The sequence below is a fragment of the Petaurus breviceps genome, unplaced genomic scaffold, assembly GCF_028583685.1.
Source record: "Petaurus breviceps papuanus isolate PSGF00001 unplaced genomic scaffold, PetGlider_PUasm1.0 101, whole genome shotgun sequence".
Taxonomy (NCBI): Eukaryota; Metazoa; Chordata; class Mammalia; order Diprotodontia; family Petauridae; genus Petaurus; species Petaurus breviceps.
In genome coordinates this window covers 9,049,163-9,075,808 of record NW_027185575.1, presented here as the reverse complement: position 1 = coordinate 9,075,808, position 26,646 = coordinate 9,049,163, and the positions used below count along the sequence as shown (strand labels likewise).

The window sequence follows — 26,646 nt, the reverse complement described above, 5'->3', positions numbered from 1 at the left end:
TGCTACATTAGTATCTACTTTTTTACTGTTTAAAATAATAATCAGTTTAGTGCTTTAGGATGTTACTCAGTGCTTTCCACATCCAGTTTCTTTCAAATCTCTTTAGGAAAAAAATGCCCATCATCTCTTAGAGAAAAACAATATTCCATTACGTTCATATACCACAACTTGTTCAGTCATTCTCCAATTGACGGGCATCCCCTCAATTTCCAAGTCTTTGCTACCACAAAAAGAGCCCCTATAAATATTTTTATACATGTGGGTCCATCTCTCTTTTTGATGATCTCTTTAGGATATAGACCTAGCAGCAGTATTGCTGGGTCAAAGAATATGCACAATTTTATAGCCCTTTAGACATAATTCTAAATTGCTCTCCAGAATGGTTGGATCAGTTCACAACTCCACCAACAATGCATTAGTGTTCCAATTTCTCCATATCTTCTCTGACATTTATCAATTTCTTTTTATCATATTAGCCAATCTGATAAGTGTGAAGTGGTACCTCACAGTTGTTTTAATTTACATTTCTCTAATCAGTAGTGGGTTAGATTATTTTTCATATGACTTTAGATAAACAGATAGAGGTATAAGGTTTCTAAGTAGTCTATTGGCCCTTTCATTTATCAATCATAAGCCATTATTTTCTAACATATTTTTTAAGTAATTTCCCCAGTGTCCAACTTTCCACTTATAAGTTTCAAAAAATTCAAGCTTATTTTAACTTGGTCTGGAGGTTCTGGTCATGGTTTTTGTGGAATTTTCTACAACTTCATCCTCTGCAAAACATGCTAGCACATAAATTGACTTTTGTTGTTGTTCTTATGTAAAGAGTACTGAATGGGGAAGCCAGGTAGCTCAGCTAGTAAGAGCACTGGCCTCAGTGTTGGGAAGACCTGGGGATCAAATCTGGGCTCAGATACTCAGCACCACACCCAAAAATAACTGGCCGTGTAACCTTGAGCAAGTTACTTAACCCCATTGCTTTAAAAAAAATTTTTTTTTTAAATAAAGAGTACTGTATAAGATAACCAAGTGTATCATAAAACATTTCAATTCAATTTACAGGCAGCTAGGTGGCTCAGTGGAAAAAGCTCAGGGCCTGGAGTCAGGAAGACCTGAGTTCAAATCTGGAGTCAGACACTTACTAGTTGTATAACCCTAAGCAAAACACTTAATCTCTGTTTGCCTTAATCCACTGGAAAAGGAAACAGCAAACCACTCCATTATCTTTTCCAAGAAAACCTCATGGACAATGTGGTCACGAAGAATCAGACACAAATGAACAAGGAGGTGTGGCCAATAAGAGTACTGGACCTGGAGTCAGGAAGATCTGAGTTCACATCTGCCCTAAGAGAGTTAGCAGGTGTTATAACTCTAGTCCAGCCACAACCTCTGCCTGACTCAGAATTCTCACCTGTAAAATGGGGGTAATGATGATAATAATAGCCAACTCTCTCCTAGGGCTGTTATAAGGATAAAATGATACAATATTTGTAAAGTACTTCATATATCTTAAAGCACTCCATAAATGTTAGTTATTATTCAATTCAATTCCACAAACATTAAGTGTCTCTATTAGGCACAAGGCACTTTTACATGCTAGGAATGCAAAGACAAAAACAAAGCAGTCTTTGACCTCAAGATGCTCATATTATACTAAAGGACTAGACATGCACCTGAGCAAAAGACAAAGTCAGTGTGCAAAGGTATGGAGGGATATAACAAGCTAGCCTGACTAGAATGAAGAATGAGTGAAAGGTGTCTTATCAACAGATCAATAAGAAAGTATTTGCTAAGACCCTACTATGTGCAGTCACCATGACCAGGGCTAAATATATGAAGAATAACCATCTCTACATTCAAGGTGCTAACACACATCTGACTGTGGAGGGCTGTGAGGGCCAGGCTGTAGACTTTTCATGCTAAAGGCAATGGGAAAATACCCAGGTTTTTTGGGTAGGAAGATGGTAACACAATCAGGTCTCTGTTTTGGGAACATTCACTCAGCAGTGGAGAGATTAAGGAGGGCATTAGCAGGGCATTGCAATTGTTCAAGCAAGATGTAATGAAGGCCTGCAATCAAAAAGAGAGACTACAAGAGTAGAAACAGGATGGATGCAAGAGATGTTGAGGAGAAAGAAATGATATGACTCAGGAAAAGAAAAGCTGTGGAGGAGGAAAGAGAGAGAAGAGTAACTCTCAGTTGTGAATATGAACACGAAAAGAGAAATTGGGAGTAAGGAAGAGTTTGGGGGAAATATAATGAGTTCCCTTTTGTACATGTTGAATTTGAGATGTGGATGGACTTAACAGGTAGAAAAGTCCAGTAGGCATTTGGTAATATGGGACTGGAATCCAGAAAAAAGTTTAGAGTTGTGTGAGTAGATGTGGGAGTCTACAACGCTAACATAATTGAAATCACTGGAGCTGATGAAATTACCAAGGGAGGCAATTTAGGGAGAGAAGAGAATAGGGCTCAGGATGAAGCTTTGGGGAACACCTATCCAGAGGCAAGAAGAAGAGCTACTATGGAAAGCCTAATAGAGAGTCAAGGTAGAATTGCCATGCAGAAGGAGGGTCCAGTTAACATTATATAACACAAATCTATAGCAAAAACAAGCAGGTTAGATGCATAACTATCTCCAGGAGAACACAAATGCATACAAATAGGAACATAAAAGGTAGAACACTGGGGGAAACTCATAGTTGGAGATTTGGAAAAGTATGACTGGGACAAGAGATTTAAGAGTAGCTGATCAACAAGGGGGTAAAAAGCAAGAAAGTAAGGAAGTGAAGTAGAAATGACAGACCAAAAAAGGAAAGAGGGGCATCTATCACTTCCAGGCACAGGAGCAAACCAATTTACTGACTACTTTGTTATCTTCTTTACAGAGAACTTGTGAGACATTTTTCCTTTTGCCTTCTGGATTTAGTGAGAAACTATCTATAGTGATGGGGGTTTTTTTGGATTGCATGTTAATTCAGTTGTCTTTAGAACTTGTTCTTAGGATCCTCTGTTCCCTTTTCTACCCTCAAAACACATTATTATTAAAGTAAAAAATGGGGTATACAAGTGACTCTGTTTCCTCAGCTGTCATAGCTAAAGAAGACATCACCGAGAGCATGGCCTACTGGTGATGGTGGGGCCTCTCCATTCTTGGCTTGCCATAAGAGGTTTAGTCTGTTGCCAACACTGTACTCAAAGCATTTCCAGCTTGACAGAACCTGTCAGAGCATATCTGAGAGAGCCTGTGTTTACCCACCATACCACAAAGATGCATCAGAGTGAGACTTATACAGAGTAAGGATTAAAGTAAAATAAATTTACCAATGTTCATAGTAAACATAGCATAGTATAAATGTAGAAAGAAAAATTGTATGTCCAACAAAACAAAAACAAATCCTCCAACTACATATTTAAGTGCTCTACAGATCTGGATATAAAATGTTTTGGTCTAAAAAAAAGAGGGGGAAAATCAGTATGATTAAATACTATTAATTCAAAAAGTATCACAAATGATTTCTTTTCCATATTGTTCTTCTATCACATAAAAAAAATAAAGTTCGATATGATAAACCAAATGTTCAAGTCAAATCACTCTGTAGACACACTAGTACTTAAAGCCAAATTAAAGCCTACCTTCTTCTTCGCTGGTCTCTTCACTCTCAGGCTTAGGCTGTGGCCATTGAAAATTTGGCATAAAGGCACCTTCATATAACTTTACTAGGTCAATTAAGGGCAATTCAGCTGGAAGAAAGTGAGGAACAAATTGTCATTCTAATTTTTTCAAGGACAGTATTTTCACTTAACACAAAAAATGTTAATAAGAATTAATCAATGGGGCGGCTAGGTGGCACAGTGAATAGAGCACCGGCCCTGGAATCAGGATGACCTGAGTTCAAATCCAGCCTCAGACACTTAACACAAAACTAGCCGTGAGACCCTGGGCAAGTCATTTAACCCTAACTGCCCTCCAAAAAGCAAAACAATAAAAAAATAAGAATAAATCAAATCAGTAAAGAAAAAAACAACAAATTCACAGGAAAAAATAGAGAGAAAAAAGGGGAAAAAAAGAAATACTATTATATCAACTGAGATCAAATCAGGTAAAATTTATATAGCACTTTGTACAATGCCTTGAATACAGGTAGCACTTAATGTTTGTTCCCTTCCCTTTCCCCAACTTGTGCAATTAATTTAGGAACTTATGAGTTTATATGCTAAATTAAATTAATTTGGTTGCCTGCTATACAGCACCGTAATTACAATAAATAATACTGGATAGGAATCTGGAATAAAATAAGAATAACAATAAAATTGAAATACTGAAATATAAAAGTTTAGGTATAAATAACATTAAGATGGCTACAAACTTCTGCATTTAATATATTACAACTATCCTATAACTACTATGTGGTGTCGTTGTTTGGTCATTTATCAGCCATGTCTGACTCTCCATAATCCCAACTGGAGTCTTCCTGTCAAAGATACTGGAGTGATTTGCCATTTCTTTCTCCAACTCATTTTACAGAGGATGAAACTGAGGCAAACAGGGTAAAGTGACTTGCCCAGGGTCACACAGCTAGGAAGTATCTGAGGTCAGATTTGAACTCAGGAAGATGAGTTTTCCTGACTCCAACCCAAGAACTCTATCCACTTCGAGACCTAGCTGCCCCAACTACAAGCACTTGCTTCAAAAATGTTGGTTAAATGAATATTTTGTAAAAGTACTGAAAGACAAGCAATTCTAAACATATTATTTACATCAGTAAAGAAAACAAGAACAAGTAAAATCAAACTTACAGAAATTTTATTACTTAAAATAGCTAGTCTATAAAGTCATTCAAAGTTAAATGCATGACCATCAAATAAAAGTATTATGTATATATAGGAAAAAGTCAACAGAAAATATTCTAAATATAAGAATGAATACTTGTAGACAGGCTTTAAAAGTTCAACACTGTACTACTGTAAAACTAAGATGTGAAATTCTAATATACCTTCTTTGGCTAAATTAGAGAGTTCTGTTTGATGGTCTATATTTCCTTCATTTGCCTCTTGTTCTTCAATTGTCTCCTCTTCATCTTCCACTAAAACAAATATGAGCAGAAGAAAAAAAGCCAGTGTTAAAATGACCACCTCAGGACTCTTTCCAATTTTGTGTGCATGCGTGTGTGTAAGTGTGTGTGTGTGTGTGTGTGTGTGTATGGACACACACAAAATACAATAAAATACTGTTTTGATTTAAGGAAATTGTTTCAATAAGCATCAAGTGGTTACTGAAATTAAAACAAATCTATATGTCAAGCATTCTGCTAAGCATTGGATACAAAAAACTGGTAAAAGACGGTTCCTGCTCTCAAAAAGCTCACAATCTAAGAGGGGAAATACATGCAAAAACAAGCTCCATACAAGTTAAATAGGAAATAATTTTTTAAAAAGAAGGCATTGGAATTAAAAGGGCCTCAAGAACACTCCCTATAGAAGGTGGGATCTCAGTTGGGACTTAAAGGAAGCCAGGCAGATCAGTGGTCAGAGCAGAGGAGGAAGAGCACTCTGGGCAAGAGGGACAGCCAGAGAGAATGCCCAGAGCTGAGGGATGGAGGGTTTTGCCTGTGAACAGTCAGGAGGTCAGTGTCACTGGATAGAAAAGAACGTGTCAGGGAGGAAGATCTAAAAAGACTAGAAAGGTAGCAGAGGCCAGGTTTTGAATGCCAAACAGAGTATCTTGTATTTGCTCCTGGAGATAATAAGAAACCACTGGATTTTAATGAGTAGGGTGATGGTGACATGATCAAACCTAAGTTTTAGGAAAATCACTTTTAGGGATGAATGGAGGATAGACTGGAGTGGGGAGAGACTTGAAGCAGGCAGAGCCACCAGAGGTTACTGGCATGAAGTAATAGGTGCCTGCACTAGAGAGCTGGCAGTGTCAGAGGAGAGAAGCAGGCATACTGAAGAGAGGGTACAGAGGTGAAATTGACCAGCTGTGCCAACAGCTTGGATATGTGGGGTGAGAGACAGTGAGGAGGTCAGGAGAACTCCCTAGCTTGTCAACCTGATAGAGAAGATGGGAGGGAGAGGGTTTGGATGAAAAAGATGAGTTCTGTTTTGGACATGTTTACCTTAAAATGTCTGCTAGACATCCAGTTTGCGATGTCTAAAAGACAGCTGGAGATGTGAAGCTGGAGGGAGGCTGGGGCTAGATAAGATTTGAGGATCATCAGCACAGAGATAGTAATTAAATCCATGGGACCTGTTGAGATCACCAGGTGAAGTAATACAGAGGGAGAAGAGAAGGGGGCCCAGAAGAGAACTCTATGAACACCTATAGTTAGAGGACGTGACCTGAAGCACTCAGCAAAGGAGAGAAAAAAAGCAGCAGTCAGATAGGTAGGAAGAGAATCAGTAGAGAAGGGAATACTGAAAACCTAGAGAAGAGATTATTGGGGAGAAGAAGGTAATCAACAAGTGTCAAAGGCTACAGAGAGGTCAAAGAAAATGGTCACTGGATTTAGCTACTAAGAGACTACTGGTGTCACTGGAGAGAGCAGTTTGGGTGGAATGATGGATTATAAGGGGTTGTGAGAAAGTGGAGGCACCTTTTATAGACAGCCTTTTCAAGAAGTTTAGCTACAAAGGGCAGAAGAGTTATAGGATCCTAGTTAGCAGGGTTGAGGAAATCAAGTGAAAGCTTTTTCAGAATGGGAGAAACATGGGCAGGTTTAAGAGGCAATGGGGATCACTGAAGCAGGTGATATCTGCTGGAGGAAAGCAGGATGGAACAGAATCACTGGAACAACTAGCAGGGTTAACCCTGGTTAGGAGTAAGGCCCCTTCATCACACGAGGAGTTGACTCACAAAAGGAAAGAGTAATAGCTGAGAAGAATGGATAGATCAGATGGAGGAAAGGAGACACAGGGATATTTGTGAGCTAAAAAGAAGTGGTTAGAAGATAGGAAGATAAGTAGAGCGTGGGGCTGACAGAGGAGGCGATCTGTTGGACGTGATGGGATGACATGGAATCGCTCATCCACGTAGTATGGCTTGCTCTGGCGAAGAGCAGGACCACAACTTCATGTGAGACCGGGGTGAAGGAAGAGATAGAGGCAGAAGGCATCTGGGTGATGTGAAATGAAGAGGAGAGAAGATGCAAACCTCAAGAAATGGCCTCACTTTTTTCAACACAATATAAAGCAGAGTTATTAGCTGAGAAGGTGGAGGCAACAAAAGACAGGGAATGTGAGGAGAGATAAAAAGGTTTGAAAGGGGGAAAGTGAGTTAATTAGGAAAGTATAAAAGGACTGTCTCCCTTGCTACAGCAAGGCCACAACAGAGCCTAGGTAACATAAAGGGTAGCAGATACAGTCACAGCATGTTTTCTTGACTCTCAAGCTTTCATCAGCAGTATAAAAGCAAGAGCAAAGGCAATGGATGGTGGGAGTAACCCAAGGCTGAGGCTTGGCAGGCAAGATTGGTGATTCAATAAGGGGCCAAAGGACTCAGCTGAGAGAAGACACAGCAGAAATGAACCAGGTCAACAACACGTCAAGATGGGGAAAGGAGGAGCGCTGCCAGGGCAGAAGTGATGGCTCCAGACAGAACTGACAGAGAGGGAACAAAAGTTACAAAAAGAAAGAACAAGGTTTGGGACTGCAAGGCAGAGTAAAAGGTAGAATGGCAACAGATTCTGATGAAATAAAGGAATTAGGGGCAGCTAGGTGGCACAGTGAATAGAGCACCAGCTCTGGAGTCAGGAGGACCCAAGCTCAAATCTGACCTCAGACACTTACTTAACACTTACTAGCCATGTGACCTTGGGCAAGTCACTTAACCCCAATTGCCCTGCCCTCCCCCCTCCAAAAAAAAAGCAATAAATAAATGAAATAAAGGAATTCCAGAGTTCAGAACCATGGAAGTGGGCACATTTGTGAATAATGGCAAAATCAAGAGCATGATCTATGTATGTAGCTGAGGTGAGTGGTAGAGGTGACAGAAAATGAGTACATAAGCAACCATGAAATTGGAGTGTTTGAGGGCAAAGTGAATATGTGTGCTAAAGTCTCTTCCTGTGAGGACAGGAGGTGAGAAAACAGAAAGACTGTGAACCAGACACTGAACTAACTGGGGGAAGGAAACAAGACGTCAGTAGACAACAGTACCAGAACTCTGACCCAGAGATAAATACAGGTTGAGTGAACCTCAAAGGAAGGATGGAGGTAAAGGGAGGTTTCAGAAGCAACAAAGGGGAAGAAGGAGTATTCCACATCCTCTACCACAGCCAGTGAGTGAAAAGGTGGTAGATGATAAAAAAAGTTGGTCAGGGAAGCTGTGACATCAGGAGGAGTCCAGTCTGGAATACTGCAAAAAGATGGCCATAGCAAGAAGGGAAAAGATTTAAGAGGAAAGTATGCTTGTTACTACCTATGGAGCTGGTGTTTCAGAGAACACAGTGGGGCTGGGGTCAGAGGTATGTAAATAAAGGAGTTGTCAGGGAAGGACTAAGAATGGAGCTTAAACAATCTAACTTGGGAGGGTTCAGAATGACTGGGATGAGGAGAGGATGACAAGGAGGAAGTATTTTAATAGAATATATGCAGCATACTAAGAGGAAGCTAGTAGCATAGTGCTGGGCCTGGAGTAAGGAAGTCCTGAGTTCAAATTCGAGCTCAGATACTTACTAGCTATATAAGCTGTGACCCTGGGTAAGCCACCTTAACCTGTTTGCCTCAGTTTTATAGAATGCAAAATAGAAATAATAATGGCAGGAATAATTCTCACAGTCTTGTTGTAAGGATCACATGAGAAAAGATTTATAAAATGTGCTTAGCACAATGCCTGGCACACGGCAGGCACTGTACAAATACTTATTCTTTCCCTTCTAAGATACAAAATTTGTGGAGCTAAATACATGTGATTTAGACAGACCCAAATTTTTTCCCAAATGAGTTTAAAAAATAAAATGAAAATTCAAGTTTAACTTTCTTCCTTGCAATAGAAAGGAATGTTATATAACTCTGATAATTGTAATCACTGCAAATGAACCATGGAATATGAATATAATGTATAGTACTCTACTGCTAAGACACAACAAATATGAAGCGTTCAGGGAAACCTGGGAGATCCTGTATGAGATTATACATATTGATATGAGTGGACCCAGAGGAACAATTTACAGAATAACAACAAGAATGTGATAGAAAATATAAGAACAATGGAGTGACTAACTGTGGTATCAGTGAACTATGATGGGAAAGCAGGCGTTCCTATTAGCAGCAAGGACGTAGGTGGTAGAGGCCAAGTGAGAACTGAGTTAACGTCAGAACCAGAAACTGTAGAGATTAGGTTAGCTTGGCTGAGTTTCTATTTTTCCAAGGGAAGGTTCATTGAGAAGGAGTCATTAGGAAGTGATAGCAATGTAAAAGGACACCAATAAGACATTTATTTTACTTTTTAAAAATTGTGATCATTATATCATATCAATTTTGTTTTGTGGTTGATGCAAGTTATTTTGGACAAAATACTGGAAAGTAATCGTGGCATAAAAAAAAAACAAATTCTCAAAAAAATTAAGGTATACATAAGACTTAATTCTCTTAGGCAATAGCATTCAATAAAAGGCTTATAGATAGACAACAAATAGGATGTCCCAAAAGCCTTAGTGCAGTTTCAAGCTATTAAAAACAATAGCTTCTGGGACACTCTGGAATTGATATCTTTTGGAAAAAAAAAAAGATACAGACCTTCATCATCAGTTAAGGATGTACTACTAACTTTTATTTTTCTTCCACATATTCCAGAGTCCTAAAGAGTAAAGAAAAGTGTCACAAACACTAGGCCTATAAATATAGAACATAATGTTTTAGTAACTTACATTGTTCAGAACTACAGCATTTAAGAACTCTGATCATCTTCCCAACCAACCATCTTGACTTTATAAAAACTGGCACAAAGATGATTATTCCACGTACAGAGTTAAAAATTCTACTCAACACAGTTTATTCACCATTTCCTGGGTACTTAAGTTTTACCTTCCAAAGTTCCCAAGTTAGCAACCATGAGAGTCCAAAGCTATCATATTAAATTCTCAGGTTTAGCTGAGTTGGATGTTTATAAAAATTTAGTGAAACAATATTATCTGTACATCTTCAGTAAAAAGTTCAAAAACAAAACATAATTTTACTGAGACAAGTATTAATTACATTGCTCTTGCTTTTTATTTGGAGGGTACGGGGGGCCAAGTCTAATGGATTCTCAAGCTTGTGTCTGAATCCAGAGACTTGTGACTTGCTCTGAGTTCAAGGACTTGTTGAGCTATGTCCGAGTCCAGACTTGTTGATTTGTTAAAATCTGGGAGGGTACAAAGTCCCTTCTGGACAGGTGTGCCATATCTTTCCCAAGAAGAATATTTGGCAATCAGTATCAAGAAATATTGCTGTGTCTCCCACAAGCAGTCTGGGCATGCAGGAAGCGGACTGATAGTCAAGGTCTTTTGCTGATATCTATGTTTAGCTGAGTGTGTCCATGAGAAACTGGTGATCCTGAAGTTCACTGTAAAACTTTCCATGTATAAACAAGAAAGATATATAATCAACTATACTATTCCATTAAGCCAGCATTGTTGCCTAACTATGATCACCTAGCCTGAATCTTTTGTTCACCATCCATCTCCAACGCCAGCTGCTGGCAGGGGGGCGTTTTTTTGTTCTTTTTACACAAATGAAGCAGCTCTAAAACTCACCATAAAATGCTCTGAGAAAGCATGAAATCCCTTAGGCCTTGAATCTTTTCCTGAAAACAAATGAAATATATTAGGTTTTTAATAATAAATATTTAAGATAGCACATTAAAATAGTAATTGAGATGATACTAACCATGTTACATTTAGAACCTCTCAATACAGCTAATCCTCAGTCCTAATTACCCTTTTCTAGGTATGAAAAAGAGTATGCATAGGTAATTCTTGCCCGATCCATTCTAGTGACCAAAGACAAACATAACCCAAAGTCAGGACATTAAGCCTCTTAAGATACCTCTAATAATCTATCAAGCTATGTAAACAATTTTAAAATACATATGCAGAGGCAGAGTTGGATGATGGAGAAGCAGGAAGAAGTAAAGAGAGCTCCCCAAAAGCCAAAACTCCTCCAAACAGACCTAGAAAGTGTACCAGGCTGAATCCTGATGGGAAAATTCAAAAAGGAATCACATTGAGTCATTTTTCTAGCCTGGGTCAACATATGGATACAAATAAGTCTGTGGACACTAGAGATCAGTTCTCAGGGAAGCGACCACACATTGTACAACAGAAAAAGAAAAGCTATACCCTATGGTGCACACCGAGAAACAGACAAAAAGAGAATGGATGACAACTAGTACCTGTCACCTATTATAGAGTTCTAGGTCACAAATCCACGTAGGTTCTAAGGTGAGGAGCAGTCCCTAGCCCTAGCCTGTGCATAGAGCAAAGAGAAAGTTCAGATATATCTTTTATATATATATATATATCTTATATCCCAGGAGCAGAGTGGGGCCTCAGTTCCAGTATCTATTCAAGTCTGAAGCCTACAGATAAATAACCAGGGCAAGAATCCCAGTCCACAGGAGAACCTACATGATTCTGTCACTTGGCACAAGCAGAGTCTTTCAGCTGACTAAGTAGACTACTGCAGGAACTTATAGAGCTCAGACTGGGGGGTCAGCAATCACATTTTATCCTGAATCAGACCACTCTGGGCACACTGAAAACCTGCAGGTCCCCAGTTTGAACTGTCCCAGAGAACCTGGAACAATGAAACAGTCAATACTCCTAGCAAGCAGCAATAGAAAGAATTCACACCAGTCCTCCAGGAACACAGAGAAACCAGCCCTAACATCAAGTCTAAAGTCTGGAAGTAGACAGGAAAAAAAATAGAATATCATCATTACAAGCTATTATGATGACAGGAACACTCAAAACACAAACCCAGAAGAAAATGATTCCAAAATGTCTACAAGTAAAGCCTCAGAGAAAAAAATAACTTGGGTACAAATAAACTAAAATTTCTGGAAGAGAAGAATCAAGAGTTCTTTAAAAGAGTTAAAAAAATGTTTTTTTCAATGAAATATGAGTAGAAGTGAAAAATCTGGTGGAAAAAAAATGAGAGCTATAAAAGATAAAAAGGGAAATTAAAAGCTCAGTCCAAGAGGTATAAAACAATAGCCAGGCAATAAACTCCCTGAAAATAAGAATGGATCAAACAGAAACCTTGAGACAACAAAGAAATACTAAAACAAAATCAAAAGATTGAAAAATAGAAGAAAATGTAAGATATCTCAGAGCAAAAATGGACCTGAAAAAAATTTAAGAATCACTGGACTAGGGGGCAGCTAGGCGGCACAGTGAATACAGCATCAGCCCTGGAGTCAGGAAGACCTGAGTTCAAATCCAGCCTCAGACACTTAACACTTGCTAGCCATGTAACCTTAGGCAAGTCACTTAACCCTATTGCCCTGCCCTCCCCACTCCAAAAAGAAAAAAAAATCACTAGCCTACCTGAACATTATGACCTTAAAAGAAAAAAAAAGGGTCAAAACATCATGTTTCAAAAAATTCTAAAAGTTCTTGCATCTCTTAGAATCAAGGAGAAAAGCAAAAACAGAAAGAATCCATTAATCACCTCCCCAATGAAACCTCGGGGGGGGCGGGGAGGGAAGGGGGGAGGCAGTGAGGTGGCATAGTGAATAGAGCACCAGACCTGGAGTCATGAGGACCTGAGTTTCAAATCTGGCCTCAGACACTTAACACAAAAAACTAGCTGTGTGACCTTGGTCAAGTCACTTAACTCCAATTTCCCTACCTTCCCCCCTCCAAAAAGCAAAAAAAAAAAAAAAAACCTCTCAGGAATATCACAGTCAAAATCCAGAGATTGTAGATCAAAGAAAAAAATACTGAATGAAAGCAGCTAAAGAAAATGATCAAGAAATGGCAAGAACAGCTAGGTGGCACTGTGGATAGATCATTGGCCCTAGAGTGAGGAGGACCTGAGTTCAAATCTGGCCTCAGACATTTATCCCAAATGCCTCAAAAAAGAAAAAAAAGTATCAAGGAGCCAATTAGAATCACATGTAATTTTGGAGTCATCACTGTAAATATGCAAAGAAAGAGGAACACAAAATTTCCAGAAGGCAAAGGGTATATATATATATAGGCTTACAGCCAAGAAAAACTGAGCATAATCCTATAGGGGAATAAAAAAGATGACTTCCAAGTATTTCTAATGAAAAGATCAGAGCTGTGTAGAAACTTAGAAGCTCAAATATAGGAGTTAAGAGAAACATTAAAAAGGTAAACATAAGGGACTAAACAAGGATAAACTGCTTACATTAAAATATGAAGAGACAACACATGCATCCTCTCTGAACCTTATCATCATCAAGAATCATAGAGGGAATCTAATTAGATGAGATCTGGAAGTGGGTCTCTGAATGGGAAGAGGAAGAGGAATAAGGGGGAGAGTGGGAGGCAGGGAGACAATTATCTCACATAATCAGGGTGTGCAAGCAGACCTCTGTACAAACAAGGAGAAGGGGTGAGCGAGCTGACACCTAAACCTCACCCTGATCTGAACTAGTTAAAGGAAGAACATACACACATAAAGTTGGGTACAAAAATACATTTCATACAATAGGGGGAAAAGGGGAAAAGAAAGAAAGAGAAATTAAAGGGAGGATAGATTAGGGGAAGGGTTGCCCAAAGAAGAACAAACTAAGGATATACAAAAATATTTATAGCTCTTTTTAAGGCAGCAAAGAATGGAAGTCTCAGGCAGTGCACATGGAGAATGACTGAACTAGTTACAGTATATAAATGAGATGGAATACTACTATGTTATAAGAAACGATAAAGAAGACAGTTTCAGAGAAGGGGAAGAGGAGGGAGGGGGAGAAAATTTAGAACTCAAAATCTTATAGAAGTAAATGCTGAAAACTTAAAATATATTTTAAAAAATAAATACCCATTCAATCACTAAAAAAAGAATTAATCAGAGACATAAAGGCCTCATTTCCAAAATATCTAGAGAACAGAGTCAAATTTATAAGAATACAAGTCATTCCCCAGTTGATAAATGGCCAGAGAATATGAATGGGCAATTTTCAGAAGAAGAAATTAAAGCCATGTATAGTCATATGAAAAAATGCACTAAATCACTACAGATAAGAGAAATGCAGATTAAAACAACTCTGAGGTACTTCATCTCACCTATCAAATTGGCTAATATGACAAAAAAGGAAAATAATAAATGTTGGAGAAGATGGGGGAAATTGGAAAACGAATGCATTGTTGGTGGAGTTGTGATCCAACCATTCTGGAGACCAATTTGGAACTATGCTCAGAGGGCTATAAATTGTGTATATACTCTATGATCCAGCACTACCATTACTAGGTCTGTATCCTAAAGAGATCATCAAAAAGGGAAAAGGAACTACAGTTACAAAAATATTTATAGGAGCTCTTTTTGTGGTAACCTAGAACTGGAAATTAAGGGGATGCCCATCAATTGGGGAATGGCTGAATAAATTGTGGTATATGAATGTAATGCAATGTTACTGCTCCCTAAGAAAGAGTGAGCAGGCAGATTTCAGAAAAACCTGGAAAGACTTGCATGAACTGATGCTGAGTAAAGTGAGCAGAACCAGAAGAACACTGTACACAATAACAGCAACATTATATAATTACCGACTTTATTAGACTTAGCTCTTCTCAGCAATGCAAGGATCTAAGACAATTCCAAAAGACTCATGATGGAAAATGCCATCCACATGCAGAGAAAGAATTATGGAGTCTAAATGTAGATCAAAGCACACTATTTGCCCCTTTTTTGTTTTTTCTTTCTCATGGTTTTTCCCTTTTGTTCTGATTTTTCTTTACAACATGACTAATGTAGAAATAAGTTTAATATGATTGCACATGTATAGCCTATGCATGACATCTTGGGGAGTGGGGAGCAGAGGGAGAGAGAGAAAAATTTGGAACTCAAAATCTTATAGAAGTGAATGATGAAAATTAAAAATATTAGTTTCAAAAAAACTTTAAAAATATAGATTTCCTTAAAAAAAAAAAGATGGTTTCATATTAACTTGGAAAGACTTCTGTGAACTGGTGCAAAGCAAACCAAACAGAGGCAAAAGAATTTATACAACACTAACAATAGGACATAGGGTAAAGACAATCAAATTTGAAAAAACTTAAGAACTCTAATTAGTGTAATGACCACCATAATTCAAAAAAAATTTTAAAACATGCTATCCACCTTCTGATGAGGAGTGAAGAACTCAAAGAGTACATAAGAAGACAATTTTCTTTTAACAATCAATGCAGAAATTTGTTTAGCTTGACTATACACATTTATTATAACAGGGGTTTTGTTTTTAATTTATTCTCAGTGGGAGTGAGGGTTAGGGGTAGACTGGGGTGGGAGGGTAAGAAGAAAGGTCTTTGCAGATTGAAAATGTATACATATATAAATATATATAAAATTTTAAAAATTAAAAAAATGTTATTGTACATATACATAAGTATCCTAAAAGAAGCCAGACAGCTTCTATATTACCTAGAACCCTATATGAGTTTCCTGGCACTTTATGCCCAGAGTGGTCTCTCCTCCACTTTCCCAGCTCTCCAAACTTAAATCAAACCCTGCAGACCTCTATGGACCTAGGGCTTCTCTAATACCAGTCCAATAGCAGGCTAAACTAAGCTGGATAATTCTATGGTTCAGAAAATGAGTCTAGCTCTAGATGCGTAGACTCTCAATAGAATCTCTCAAGAGGACAGAATCCAGGAAATGTTATAGTGATAAAAGAAGCTGTTCTTCACCCTCTGTGCTCTCCTGGCAACCTCTTCAGTTATTCTGGGTTTAACTATCATCTCTGTGAAGTCAACCCTAAGATCTGAGTTGCTTCCCTGGTCTTTAGTCCCATATCACCAATTGCCTATTGGATATCTCAAACTAGATATTCTGGAGACATCTTAAACTCCCCTAAAAGATTCTCTCTTTCACAGCAGATGCATAATAAATTCCTTTCAAATGAATGAGTTCCCAAGGTTCACAAATAAAACCTGCTTCCTAATCAATTAAGAATCACAGCAATCGGGGCGGCTAGATGGCGCAACGAGTAGAGCGTCAGTCCCAGAGTCAGGAGGACCCGAATTCGGTTCCGGCCTCAGACACTTAACACCCATACAAAAACACTTGCCATGTAACTTTAGGCAAGTTACTTAACCCCAACTGCCCTCCAAAAAGCAAAAAAAAAAAAAAAAAAGAATCACAGCAATCAATACTTTGAAAAAGACTTAGAACACATTCATAGAGACTTCAAGATTAATAAGGGAAGTAAAAAAAACTTCACCAAAAAATACATGATAATTAGTCACAAAAAATCATGAGGTTATTAGCACACTGTAATATAACACATTAAAATTTCACTAATATAGATTAAATGTAAACAGACCAGGGAGGAAGAGATCTAATAAAAATTAAAGAAAAGTCTAAATTGTGAAGAATATTTTTTAAAAACTTCTTTAAGTCTCAGGTTAAGTAACAGCTCACGTGAAACTTAACTTTATTTCTTAAAAATAAGTCTCAAACCAGTTGCATTCAAAAGGATGAGTTTTATAAGAGCTAAAAAACATATTTGATTTTACTCTTAAGCAAGCTAAACATTCCTATTCCTAATCAGTAAACACATCTTCACAGAATAATAAACTGAAGCCTATGATACAAATAATTAGCTTACATTTACAAATGACCCCACTTGATTAATGGGATATCCAAGCAATTCTCCTCTAGCTGTAACTCCCCTCTCCTGACCCAGGCTCTCAACCTCGGGTAAAGCTATGCCTCAAGTGTCTGTCTTGGTTACTCCAAATTCTGAATTACTGGAATATAAATTAAAGAAATTTACCCATAGCATTTGCACTATATGTTCTAGCTCAGCAGCTCCAGAATCAGAAAGAACGTTGGTTTGTATTACAGGGAAATAAAAACGAAAAAGGATTAAAAGACACTGTACCTCTCTTGGATGGTTTCTGTAAATTTAAGGCTTTCTTCCTTTTCTCCTCTAATTCAACTTGAAGTTTTATTTCTACAACCTAAAACAACAAACAGTCAAACAGATAAATAAAACACTAAGGTCTTTAACTACAAACAAGAAAATTTAGAACAAAACAAGGGAAAAACTTTTATAAGCACAAAAAAATGATGCCCCAAATGTAGGCTTCTTTTCTATTTTAAACAACCAATTAGAAATTCTCAATTTGGTATTTGTTTATTTGTTTGGGTTTAGTTATATATTTACATTCTTTGATTTTACTAAGACAGAAGAGGAAAGAAGAGTCAAGAAAAATCACAGTAATTAAATTCAACTCAACAAGCATTTTATTAAGTACCAACTATGTGAAAGGCACCAGGGATAAAAATGAAAAGGGGATTTTGTACAATAAGATCCTAAAATAGTATCCAGGCTTTCTTGGTGTTCCTCAAAGACTCCAGTAATAGTAACTATTTACATTTATGAAGCTCGTTGGGACTTATAAAGAGTTTTGCTTCACCACAGTCTATGAGGCATTTTCTTTTGAAGAACAAGCAAAGGTTAATAGGTCACATGATTTGACCAAGGTCATCCAGCTATCAAATAATGAGCTAGGATCATACCTAATCAAGGTCCCTGGAGTCTCAATCTAGTACTCCTTCCACAACAACAAGCTACCTCTCCAAAAATAAGTATTATTTCCTAAAATGATCCTGATTTTCCTCTTTGAATGCAAACATTACTATTCCAAAATAAACATACTTAACTCCACCAAATGAATCAATATTATTTTTCAAAAAAGGAGAAAAGGTCTAAGCACCTTTATTTATTTACATTATTAAGTAATGCAAGATAATTTACTGGCCTTAACAAGAAAATTCTCGCTAAACTGTCAACATTTTAAAATAAAAATCTTATTTAAGTGCAAAGGTCAAAAGGTCATACAAATTCCTTACAGAGAAATGAAAATTTACACTTGCAGGTCAATATTACCTGTTCAATATTTGACCAGAAATATTCTATTTCTCTAGCAGTTGAAGCAGCTATACGTCTTAATCGGTTCTGTTCCTCTTTCTTTCCTCTTTCTTCATGAAGCTTCTTTTCTTCATGATAACGAGCTGCAGTTCTGACAAGCTATTAAGTGAAAATATTCAAATTTTAAACTTTGCACTGTCTCACACTGGAGAAAAAAATACCCAAAGTCAAATACACATGCATACTTTTGAAACCTGTAACTGGACAATTAAGCTTTCAAAATAAGATGCTGAAATACATTTGGTTGAAATAGTAAATATTCTATATTGTGTATCCAAATACCCTTTTATACTTATGCAATTCACAGGAACAAAATCTGGCTTTATCTATGTAAATATGAAATGCATAAAATGGAAAGACTTCTGGCAATCTCCTATCAGGGGTTTCTTAAAATTGTGGTCACATTGGGGCGGCCAGGTAGCACAGCAAGTAAGAGCACCGGCCCCAGAGTCGGGATGACCTGGGATCGAATCCAGGCTCAGACACTTACCACCCACCCAGAAACACCTGGCCATGTAACCTTGAGCAACTTACTTAACCCCAATTGCTTAGGGATGGCCAGGTGGCTCAGGTGAGTAAGAGCACCAGCTCCAGAGTCGGGATGACCTGGGATCGAATCTGGGCTCTGATACTTAGCACCACACCCAGAAATAACTGGCCTTGTAACCTTGAGCAAGTTACTTAACCCCAATTGCTTTAAAAATAAATAAATGAATGAATGAATAAATAAATAAAAATAAAATTGTGGTCACAGTAAATCTACTTTGTTCCTTCCTACTCCCCTTCAGATTCTTCCTTCTCCCCAAAGCCAGCACCTCCTTACAATATAGAAGGTGACAGAATGGGCAATGGTAAAGTAAGGGGGAAAGGGAAAGAAGCACAGGAAAGCCCACAGCAGCAACTGCACTCACTTCAGCTGACAGGTCCCAGCTTCCATCTGGTCTCCGGACCTTCTACCTACTCAACCCCATCTCCAGCCTCCCCCAGGAGACCCTGTCTTGATTCTAACCCAAGAGTTCCCTGACAGCCAAGTCCTCTAACAGGATACCTGCTATAGCCTTTCTTTGAACCCAAGTCCTTTTTGTACATATTCAAGGGCATCCAGTCAGGCCTTTGTATCTCTAATAGGTTCAAATTCTGCTACCAGGGCTATCATGTGGTAAGGAATTCCTGATATCCCAGCTTAGCACTCTTAACAAAATTTCCCATAGAAAAATGGCCCTAGTTTTTAAGGTCTTTAGCAATAGCATATATCAAGAGAGTTATGGATTAAATAAGCTTTTGTGAACTGCTCTGAAAACCTAATTATCATGTGTAACATCATTTATATAGGAAAATGCATTCTAAATACGAATTCTGTGAAATCACAAATTAAATTTTGCAACACAGCCCATCAATAAAAAATCAACTACCTATATTACAAGCCTACCTTCTTTGCGGCGGCCATTTTCCACCTCCTCTCTTGTGCAAAGTCTGTTGCCATCCACTGCATTTCTTCTAAGAGATAATCCCAGTGAGACTTTGGTCGTGGGGCCTCCTGAAGTTTTGGCAACCGTCTGAGAGACCACAGACCTTCCTTTCTCAATTCTGATATTCTTTGATGGATTTGAGTTTCCTAGAAATAGAAAAATCAGGTCAATAAGTATTTATTCAATATCTATTGAGCACAGGCCAGAACTAGGCAGATTCAAAAGTAAAAGAAAACACAGTTCCGTATAATCTGGGGGGAGAAGGAGAGGAAGGGAAGAGATAAGATTTCTAGGTGTGAAAACAACCAAAAGATATTTCCAGTCAGTATATAATCAACTGTCAAGCTGCATAGTACTGATCAAGTGCCACAGGAGTTCAGAGAACGTTAATGGACATTGACCTTAAAATGAGCTAGAACAGCCAGGAGGGACCCCTCTTTCTTTTCCCAATCCTTTAATATGGGTGTTTCCAAAAGAGTTGGCCTAACTCAATTTTCTCTATACCTCAAAACTTCAAAGACCTCATACATTCTCATGTAATTCCTGTCTATCACCTCCATGCACATAATCCAAATCTAATCTCCAACTGCCTAAGGGACATCTCAACCTAGATGTCCCAGAGACACTTCCAATTCAACATGTTTAAAAATAAGCTTATCAGGGGCGGCCAGGTGGCAAAATAAATAGAGCACCGGCCCTGGAGTCAGGAGGACCCAAGTTTAAATCCAGCGTCAGACACTTAACACTTATTAGCCATGTGACTTTGGGCAAGTCACAACTCCAATTGCCCCTTCAAAAAAGCAAAAAGAATTTAATTTTTTTTTTTAAATAAGCTTATCAGCTTAACAGAAACCATGAAGTTAGAAGTAGGACCATAATTTTAGGAAAGAAAAATGGGCTCATTCAGTTTTGTTTCCCTCACTTCTAATGTCCAGTTATGCTACTAAGTCTTATGAATTCAACCTCACTAGTGTCTCTCATATCTCTAACATCCCTCGACTCAATTAAATTCAAGAAATATCTACCAAGTAATTATTGTGCTAGATACCAGGGATAAAAGTTAAATAAGACAAAACCTACCCTCCACATGCTTACAAACCCATAGAAGGAAAAAAAGCATCACAGAATCTTTTAATTGAAAGGGTCTTTCATCTAGCCCAACGCATTTCTTGAACAAGTAGCCCTTCAACAAATACTCCCAAACAAGGCATCATCCAGCATCTTCTCAAAGGCCTCCAATAAGCAGGAACCCACTATCAATCTAAGGCAGGCAGGCCATCACACCTTTGGACAGCCCTAGTTCTTAGAAAATTTTTCTTTATTTCAATCCAAAATCTCCTCACCAAAACCTCCACCCACCAGACCTGATCCTAGCTTTGCAAGCTAGGAACAAGCCAAACAAACCTAGTCCTTCTCCACTGCTGGCCTTCAAATATTTGAAGATAACTGCTGTCAATCCCAAGCTATCTCTTCTACTGCCAACTTCTTTAAAAGCTCCCATGTGCTACTCTCCAGTCCTTCTACTCTCATGGGGTACCACACTCTAGTATGAAGACTAAGTATGATGACTACTTCCCTGTACACGTTATATTTCCTGATGCAGTCTAAGATAGCCTTAGCTTATTTGCCATAATCACACTGCCAGTTCATACTAAACATGCAACCACTAAAAACCCCAGCTCCTCTTTACAAAAACATGCTGTTGTGCCATATCTCCCCTTATCTGTATTTATGTAGTTCATTTTTTTAACCTAAATTTAGAATTTATCCTTATTTAATTTCATTTTGTTCAATTCAGTTCAACTATCTAGATTGCTAGGTTCTGTAATCCAACGTGTTAACAACCTTTTGAAATTACTTATCAACTACTATCTGATAAGCATGCTATTTTTGGTTTCATTCAAGTCACAGATAAAAATATCAAAAGCACTGGGAAAGGGACAGGCTAGGTTCTGTAATCCAATGTGTTAACAACCTTTTGAAATTACTTATCAACTACTATCTGATAAGCATGCTATTTTTGGTTTCATTCAAGTCACAGATAAAAATATCAAAAGCACTGGGAAAGGGACAGATACTGAGAGTACTAAACTAAACACATCCTCCAAAGTTGATATAAACCCATTTATATAACACTCATTGGTTGGATCCAGGCATTCAACGAATCACAAAGTTAGCAATTTTTATTGTTCTCCCTCTCTCAACCCACAAGCATAAAAGGAAGGACTTTGTCAAATACTTTGATAAAATATAAGTACTCAATGGCAATAGAATTTCTACTCTTTACCAATCTCGTTACTCCTTCCAAAAAGGAAATGAAGTTAAATTGAAATAACCTATTCTACATGAAGCCAAGCTGGCTTGTAATAATCATTACTATTTTTTTTTAAGTGCTCCAATCCATTCCCTTAATAATATGCTCTAGAATTTAAATAGAAGTTCACTGGTCTATATTTTGCAGAATCTGTGTTCCTTTTTTGAAATTTGAGATATCTGCCCTGTTTGGTTCTGTGACAATTTCTTTACATTTCAAAGATCATCAACAGCAGCTTGGGAATCAAATAGGCAAGTTCTGTCAATACACTAGGTATTATTTGTCCAGGTCTGATGACATGAATTCTTTGACAGCATCGAAAAACCACCTAGTTGTCTTCTGTACTACCTAGGATTCCCATTCCCTGCTAAACAATTTTTATTTTAAAATTCCTAGTCTAAAGATTGTTTACCTTGTATTAGAGAACTGAAATACTGCAATCTATTATTATTATCCAGTTCACTTCAGGGAGTGTTCTTATACTTTCTTTAATCATTCACTTATTGCCAACATGGTTTTTAAGAACTTGTTATCTTTAGCATTCATCACCATTATCATTTCATTCTGAGTGCCTGAAAAAATTATTATAGAACCATGCTACTCTGACAGTCATCAACAATTACTTGACCGTTTAATCTTGCCTTTTCAAATTTTTCCTGCTTTAGGCCTGATTTTCCCTGTAAAATATTAGGGAACTGGAATCTATCCTTTCTCTAAAGCTTTTGAAATCTCTTTTCACAAAATCTCAGGTGCACATCATACTATACATGTCTTTCCTTTCTTCTATCCAAAACTACTTGTTTTCTATCCAAAACTACCTATTGTTTCTACTTCAGTTTTTCCTTAATGCTGGGAATTGGTTCTAAAACAACTGTTCTCATTTCCTCCACCTTTGGAAAGATGAAATTATCATGAAAGTAAGACACAAATTTATCGACCAGACCACATTGGCCAGAGAAAATGCTCTAGCAGTGTCTGAAGACTTAGAGCTCTCCATCATACAATATTATGATCCAGTGTGACATTTTTTACCTATTTCCCAAACTCCTCACTGAATTCCTCCTTCTGACTAGGTGGTTTACAGTATGCCTCCAGGAAAATATCATTTTTATTTACTCTTCTATTGATCTTTCATCTAAATTTCTATCTCCTTTCTCCCCTACGCTTTCTGATTTTCTTCACATGAGTTTATTGATTCTATTCCTTTTGAAAAAGGTATTTATAAGATGTGCACACAGATAACTATAATACAAGGTAAAAGCGCTCATCAAGTATTAAGGGAAAAAAACATTATGAACTTCAACACTCAGTAGCAACTCACTACTAGTCTACTACTTCATGTGGAAAACTGGGAAACACAACAGGAAGCAAATATGCTCTGTAAATATGTCTGTCATGTGTCTGAAATTTAACTAAGTTCTCTGTTTTTCCCAATAGGAATTCGTATTCATTACATGGTGTACTCTGAAAGAAGAGCTCACATCTATTTACGCCACTGCTGATGGTCACTAATCTTGAACATGTCACATAAGATTTTAAAATGCAATGAAATCTTGCCAAACACTTTTATCTTAAAGGACTCAGAGTTCAGTTTAAGAAATAAATTTGTATTTCAGGTAATTTTATTTTATCACAGCAATATGCTAACTGATTTATGTACCGTTTGAAGTTTTCCTGACTACGAGTGAGGTAAAGCACTCTATCCATAATGTCACACAAGTCAAGTGAACAAGCATTTTATAACCAACTATTATGACTTTGGCACTGTGAAAGGGTTATTATTTACATTATTTACATTATTACTACTTAACTGGATAAGAAGCCAAAGTACTCTACCATCCAGAATCCAGAATATTCCATTTTAAATATTTGAAATTTATTTAAAGTACCTTATTTTAAAATCAAAAAATTTTCCCTTTAAAAACAAAATTTCTTCTTCAATTATAACCCAAGCTCTTCAATATTTTACATTTTTTTCTTACCAGAGTTACTTGTTCAGCCAGTTTCTCTTGGGCACTATCCTGGGACTGTGTGGTATTTTGAGCTGGGCTCTGAGGTTTTGGGGTGACAGATACTGTGGCACCTGGGGACCGAGATGTAATGGGAGATAGTGACTTGTTGGTTGCTGGGGAGGGCCTATTTATTGGCGATGATCGTGCAGGTGAGGGCACTGGGCCTGAGAGACTTGCTGGTGTGACAGATGAGGTAGATGAGGAAGTGGGTACAGAACGCTGACAAGGCTGGCCAGAATCTGCAGGTGGTCTTGTTAATGCCACGGTCTGTCGAGAGAAAATAACTTTTAAATATATATAACTACAAATAATAGTAAGCTGCAGAAGAACTCAAAATGCCTCTTTTTTCTTTCTAATTTATTTACTTCTAATCATTCAGAGGCCCCTGGAAGGGAATAGTTTTAAACTATGAAGCTGGTCAGGAGGGCTCTAAATACAGTAAAGTGCACTCCTACCATAAGAGGTTTTTTTCCTCTATCAACTACTAAGAGTCAGGCCTATAAGAAACCAGATTTCCTCCCCTTCATAAAAATAACCCAATGCATTCATGTCAAAGAACCAAAAAAGAACAGTTTTTGGATTTTGCCAGCCAAAACTAAGATAAAATTGTATAAATACATACTTGTTAACTTCATTAGCAAAAGAAATTCTCAAATGACCAATATATTTTAACTTACAAAAGTAATTTTTACATACTATTTTTAAATTAATAAGCATTTATTTTCTCTCCTCCTAATCCCCCCATTGAAAATAAAAGAGTCCTTGTAACAGGCACAGTCAAGCAAAACAAATTCCCATATTGTCCATGTCTGTAACTGATATAAAATGACTACTACTAGTACTTAACTTTGTTTTCAGAATGTCTATATGCTCATACCATCTAAAACTAAAAGAGCTTCATTAGAAAATATCCAACTGATCTACATGGGAGAACTTAGCTAAAATCCAGTATCTTGCACCATATGGTAGAATTTCTCTATCTCCTCATCTTCTGCAATAGATATTGCTGCATAAACAGTGATTTTTTTCAAGACAATTTTTTTGCTCATGGTCATCATGACAACTGCAATACCAAGAAATGATGGTTCTTATTACTTTCTGAGGGCAGCTAGGTGGCTCAGTGAACAGAGTGCCAGGCCTGGAGCCAGAAAGATCTGAGTTCAAATTTGGTACACACTTATTAGAAGTGTGACCCCATTTACTTCAGTTTCCTCATCCTAAAATGAGCTGGAGAAGGAAATACCAACCACTCCAGTATCTTTGCCAAGAAAACCCCAAATAAGGGGCGGCTAGGTGGTATAGTGAGTAAAGTGCCAGCCCCGGAGTCAAGAGGACCCAAGTTTGGTTCCAGCCTCACAAAAAATTTAGCCATGTGACCTTGGGCAAGTTACTTAACCCCAATTGCCCTCCAAAAAAAAGCAAAAAAAACAAACAAACCCCAAATGGGGTCAGAGAGAGTCAGATACAACTGAAAAATGAATGAACAAAATGACTGAACAATTGCTCTCTGGCCACACCAGGAAACCAACCTATCAAACCAAAAAAGTATTTCCATTTTACCTTCCATTTCCTTATGCCTTCTGGATTCACAAATAGAAAAAAGATGTGAATATACTATGATTCAGTTCCTTCCAGAATATAATGACTTGTTGGTCATTGAAAAAGGATCTCATACTTAAAGTACCAAAAGTCAGGTTAACGTTTATATAACAAGTTGTGTTTCTTAACACTATCCATGTCCTTTCCTAAGTCACTACAAAAGCAGACAACTTGGTCTTTTTCTTTATGTCCTGAGTTCCCATGACAAAGTAATTCCTCCCCTCCTGGTGCTGTCCCTCTCTGCACTGATTTAAGGCGGCCTTCAGAAACCAGGTATCAGCTACTGCCAGGCCTCTACTCCCTCATTAGAGCACAGCGGAATCTCTCTGCTTATGATCTGCTCATCTAGCCTTCAAAAACCCACAATTACCTCCATACCACGATAATGCTTCAGAGGACTTTTTCCTAGACATTTACTCAGGTGAATTTCTCCCAAAGACAAAGTAAAAAAGGTTCGACAAATGTCAAAAGCTTCTTGAAACTATTTTTTCCACCATTTATTTTTATAACCCAGGAATACAGACCAAAAATTAGCACATGGGGCAGTATCTTCCCTTCTCTCTCACTGGAATTTAAAAATCATTTTTGTGGCTAATTGTAAGATGCTCTGAACTTAAGTTTTTAACTTCTTAAATATGAAAGCATAGCATCTTTATTACTGAAAGCTCTATTTAAAACTAAATACTCAAATGTCTCTGTTTTCATTCACGTTTATGGTTTTAAAGCTAATAATAGAACATTAAAGTAGTTTCTAAATAAAAAAATCTATTTATGTTTTCCAGTACATACATCTGTTTTTCAAAGCTTTTCCACCACCAAACCTGGGTTTCCAGTTTCTAGCTTGTTGGAGGAATTCCAGAATCTTGATATATAATTTTAAGTTGCTTCATGAAATTCCACTGGGGAAAAAAGTCTTGAAATACTGGACAAGCTTAAGAAAACCCACCAGAGGAGCAGCTAGGTGGCACAGTGAGTAAAGCACCGGCCCCGGAGTCAGGAGGACCCAAGTTCAGTTCCAGCCCCAGACACTTAAAACCCACACACAAAAAAATAGCCGTGTAACCTTGGGCAAGTTACTTAACCCCAATTGCCCTCCAAAAGGCAAAAAAAAAAGCCCACCAGGCAGAATTCCATTATATTCA

General features: G+C 37.6%; 1 protein-coding gene across 5 annotated transcripts in view; it reads right to left on the bottom strand.

Annotated features, from left to right (window-relative positions):
• Positions 1-3,610: 3,610 nt before the first annotated feature.
• Positions 3,611-26,646, bottom strand: part of LOC138159773 (E1A-binding protein p400-like) — a 62,873-nt gene continuing 39,837 nt past the window's right edge. For all 5 annotated transcript variants that reach the window (XM_069086243.1, XM_069086157.1, XM_069086110.1 and 2 more), the window contains 8 exons: positions 23,876-24,172; positions 19,540-19,725; positions 18,069-18,209; positions 17,058-17,136; positions 10,744-10,793; positions 9,746-9,806; positions 5,002-5,091; positions 3,611-3,748 (listed from right to left, as the gene is read on the bottom strand). In XM_069086243.1, coding sequence (XP_068942344.1) covers positions 3,630-3,748; positions 5,002-5,091; positions 9,746-9,806; positions 10,744-10,793; positions 17,058-17,136; positions 18,069-18,209; positions 19,540-19,725; positions 23,876-24,172 — 1,023 coding nt within the window. In that variant the 3' untranslated portion in view covers positions 3,611-3,629. The remainder of the gene's footprint in view (positions 3,749-5,001; positions 5,092-9,745; positions 9,807-10,743; positions 10,794-17,057; positions 17,137-18,068; positions 18,210-19,539; positions 19,726-23,875; positions 24,173-26,646) is intronic.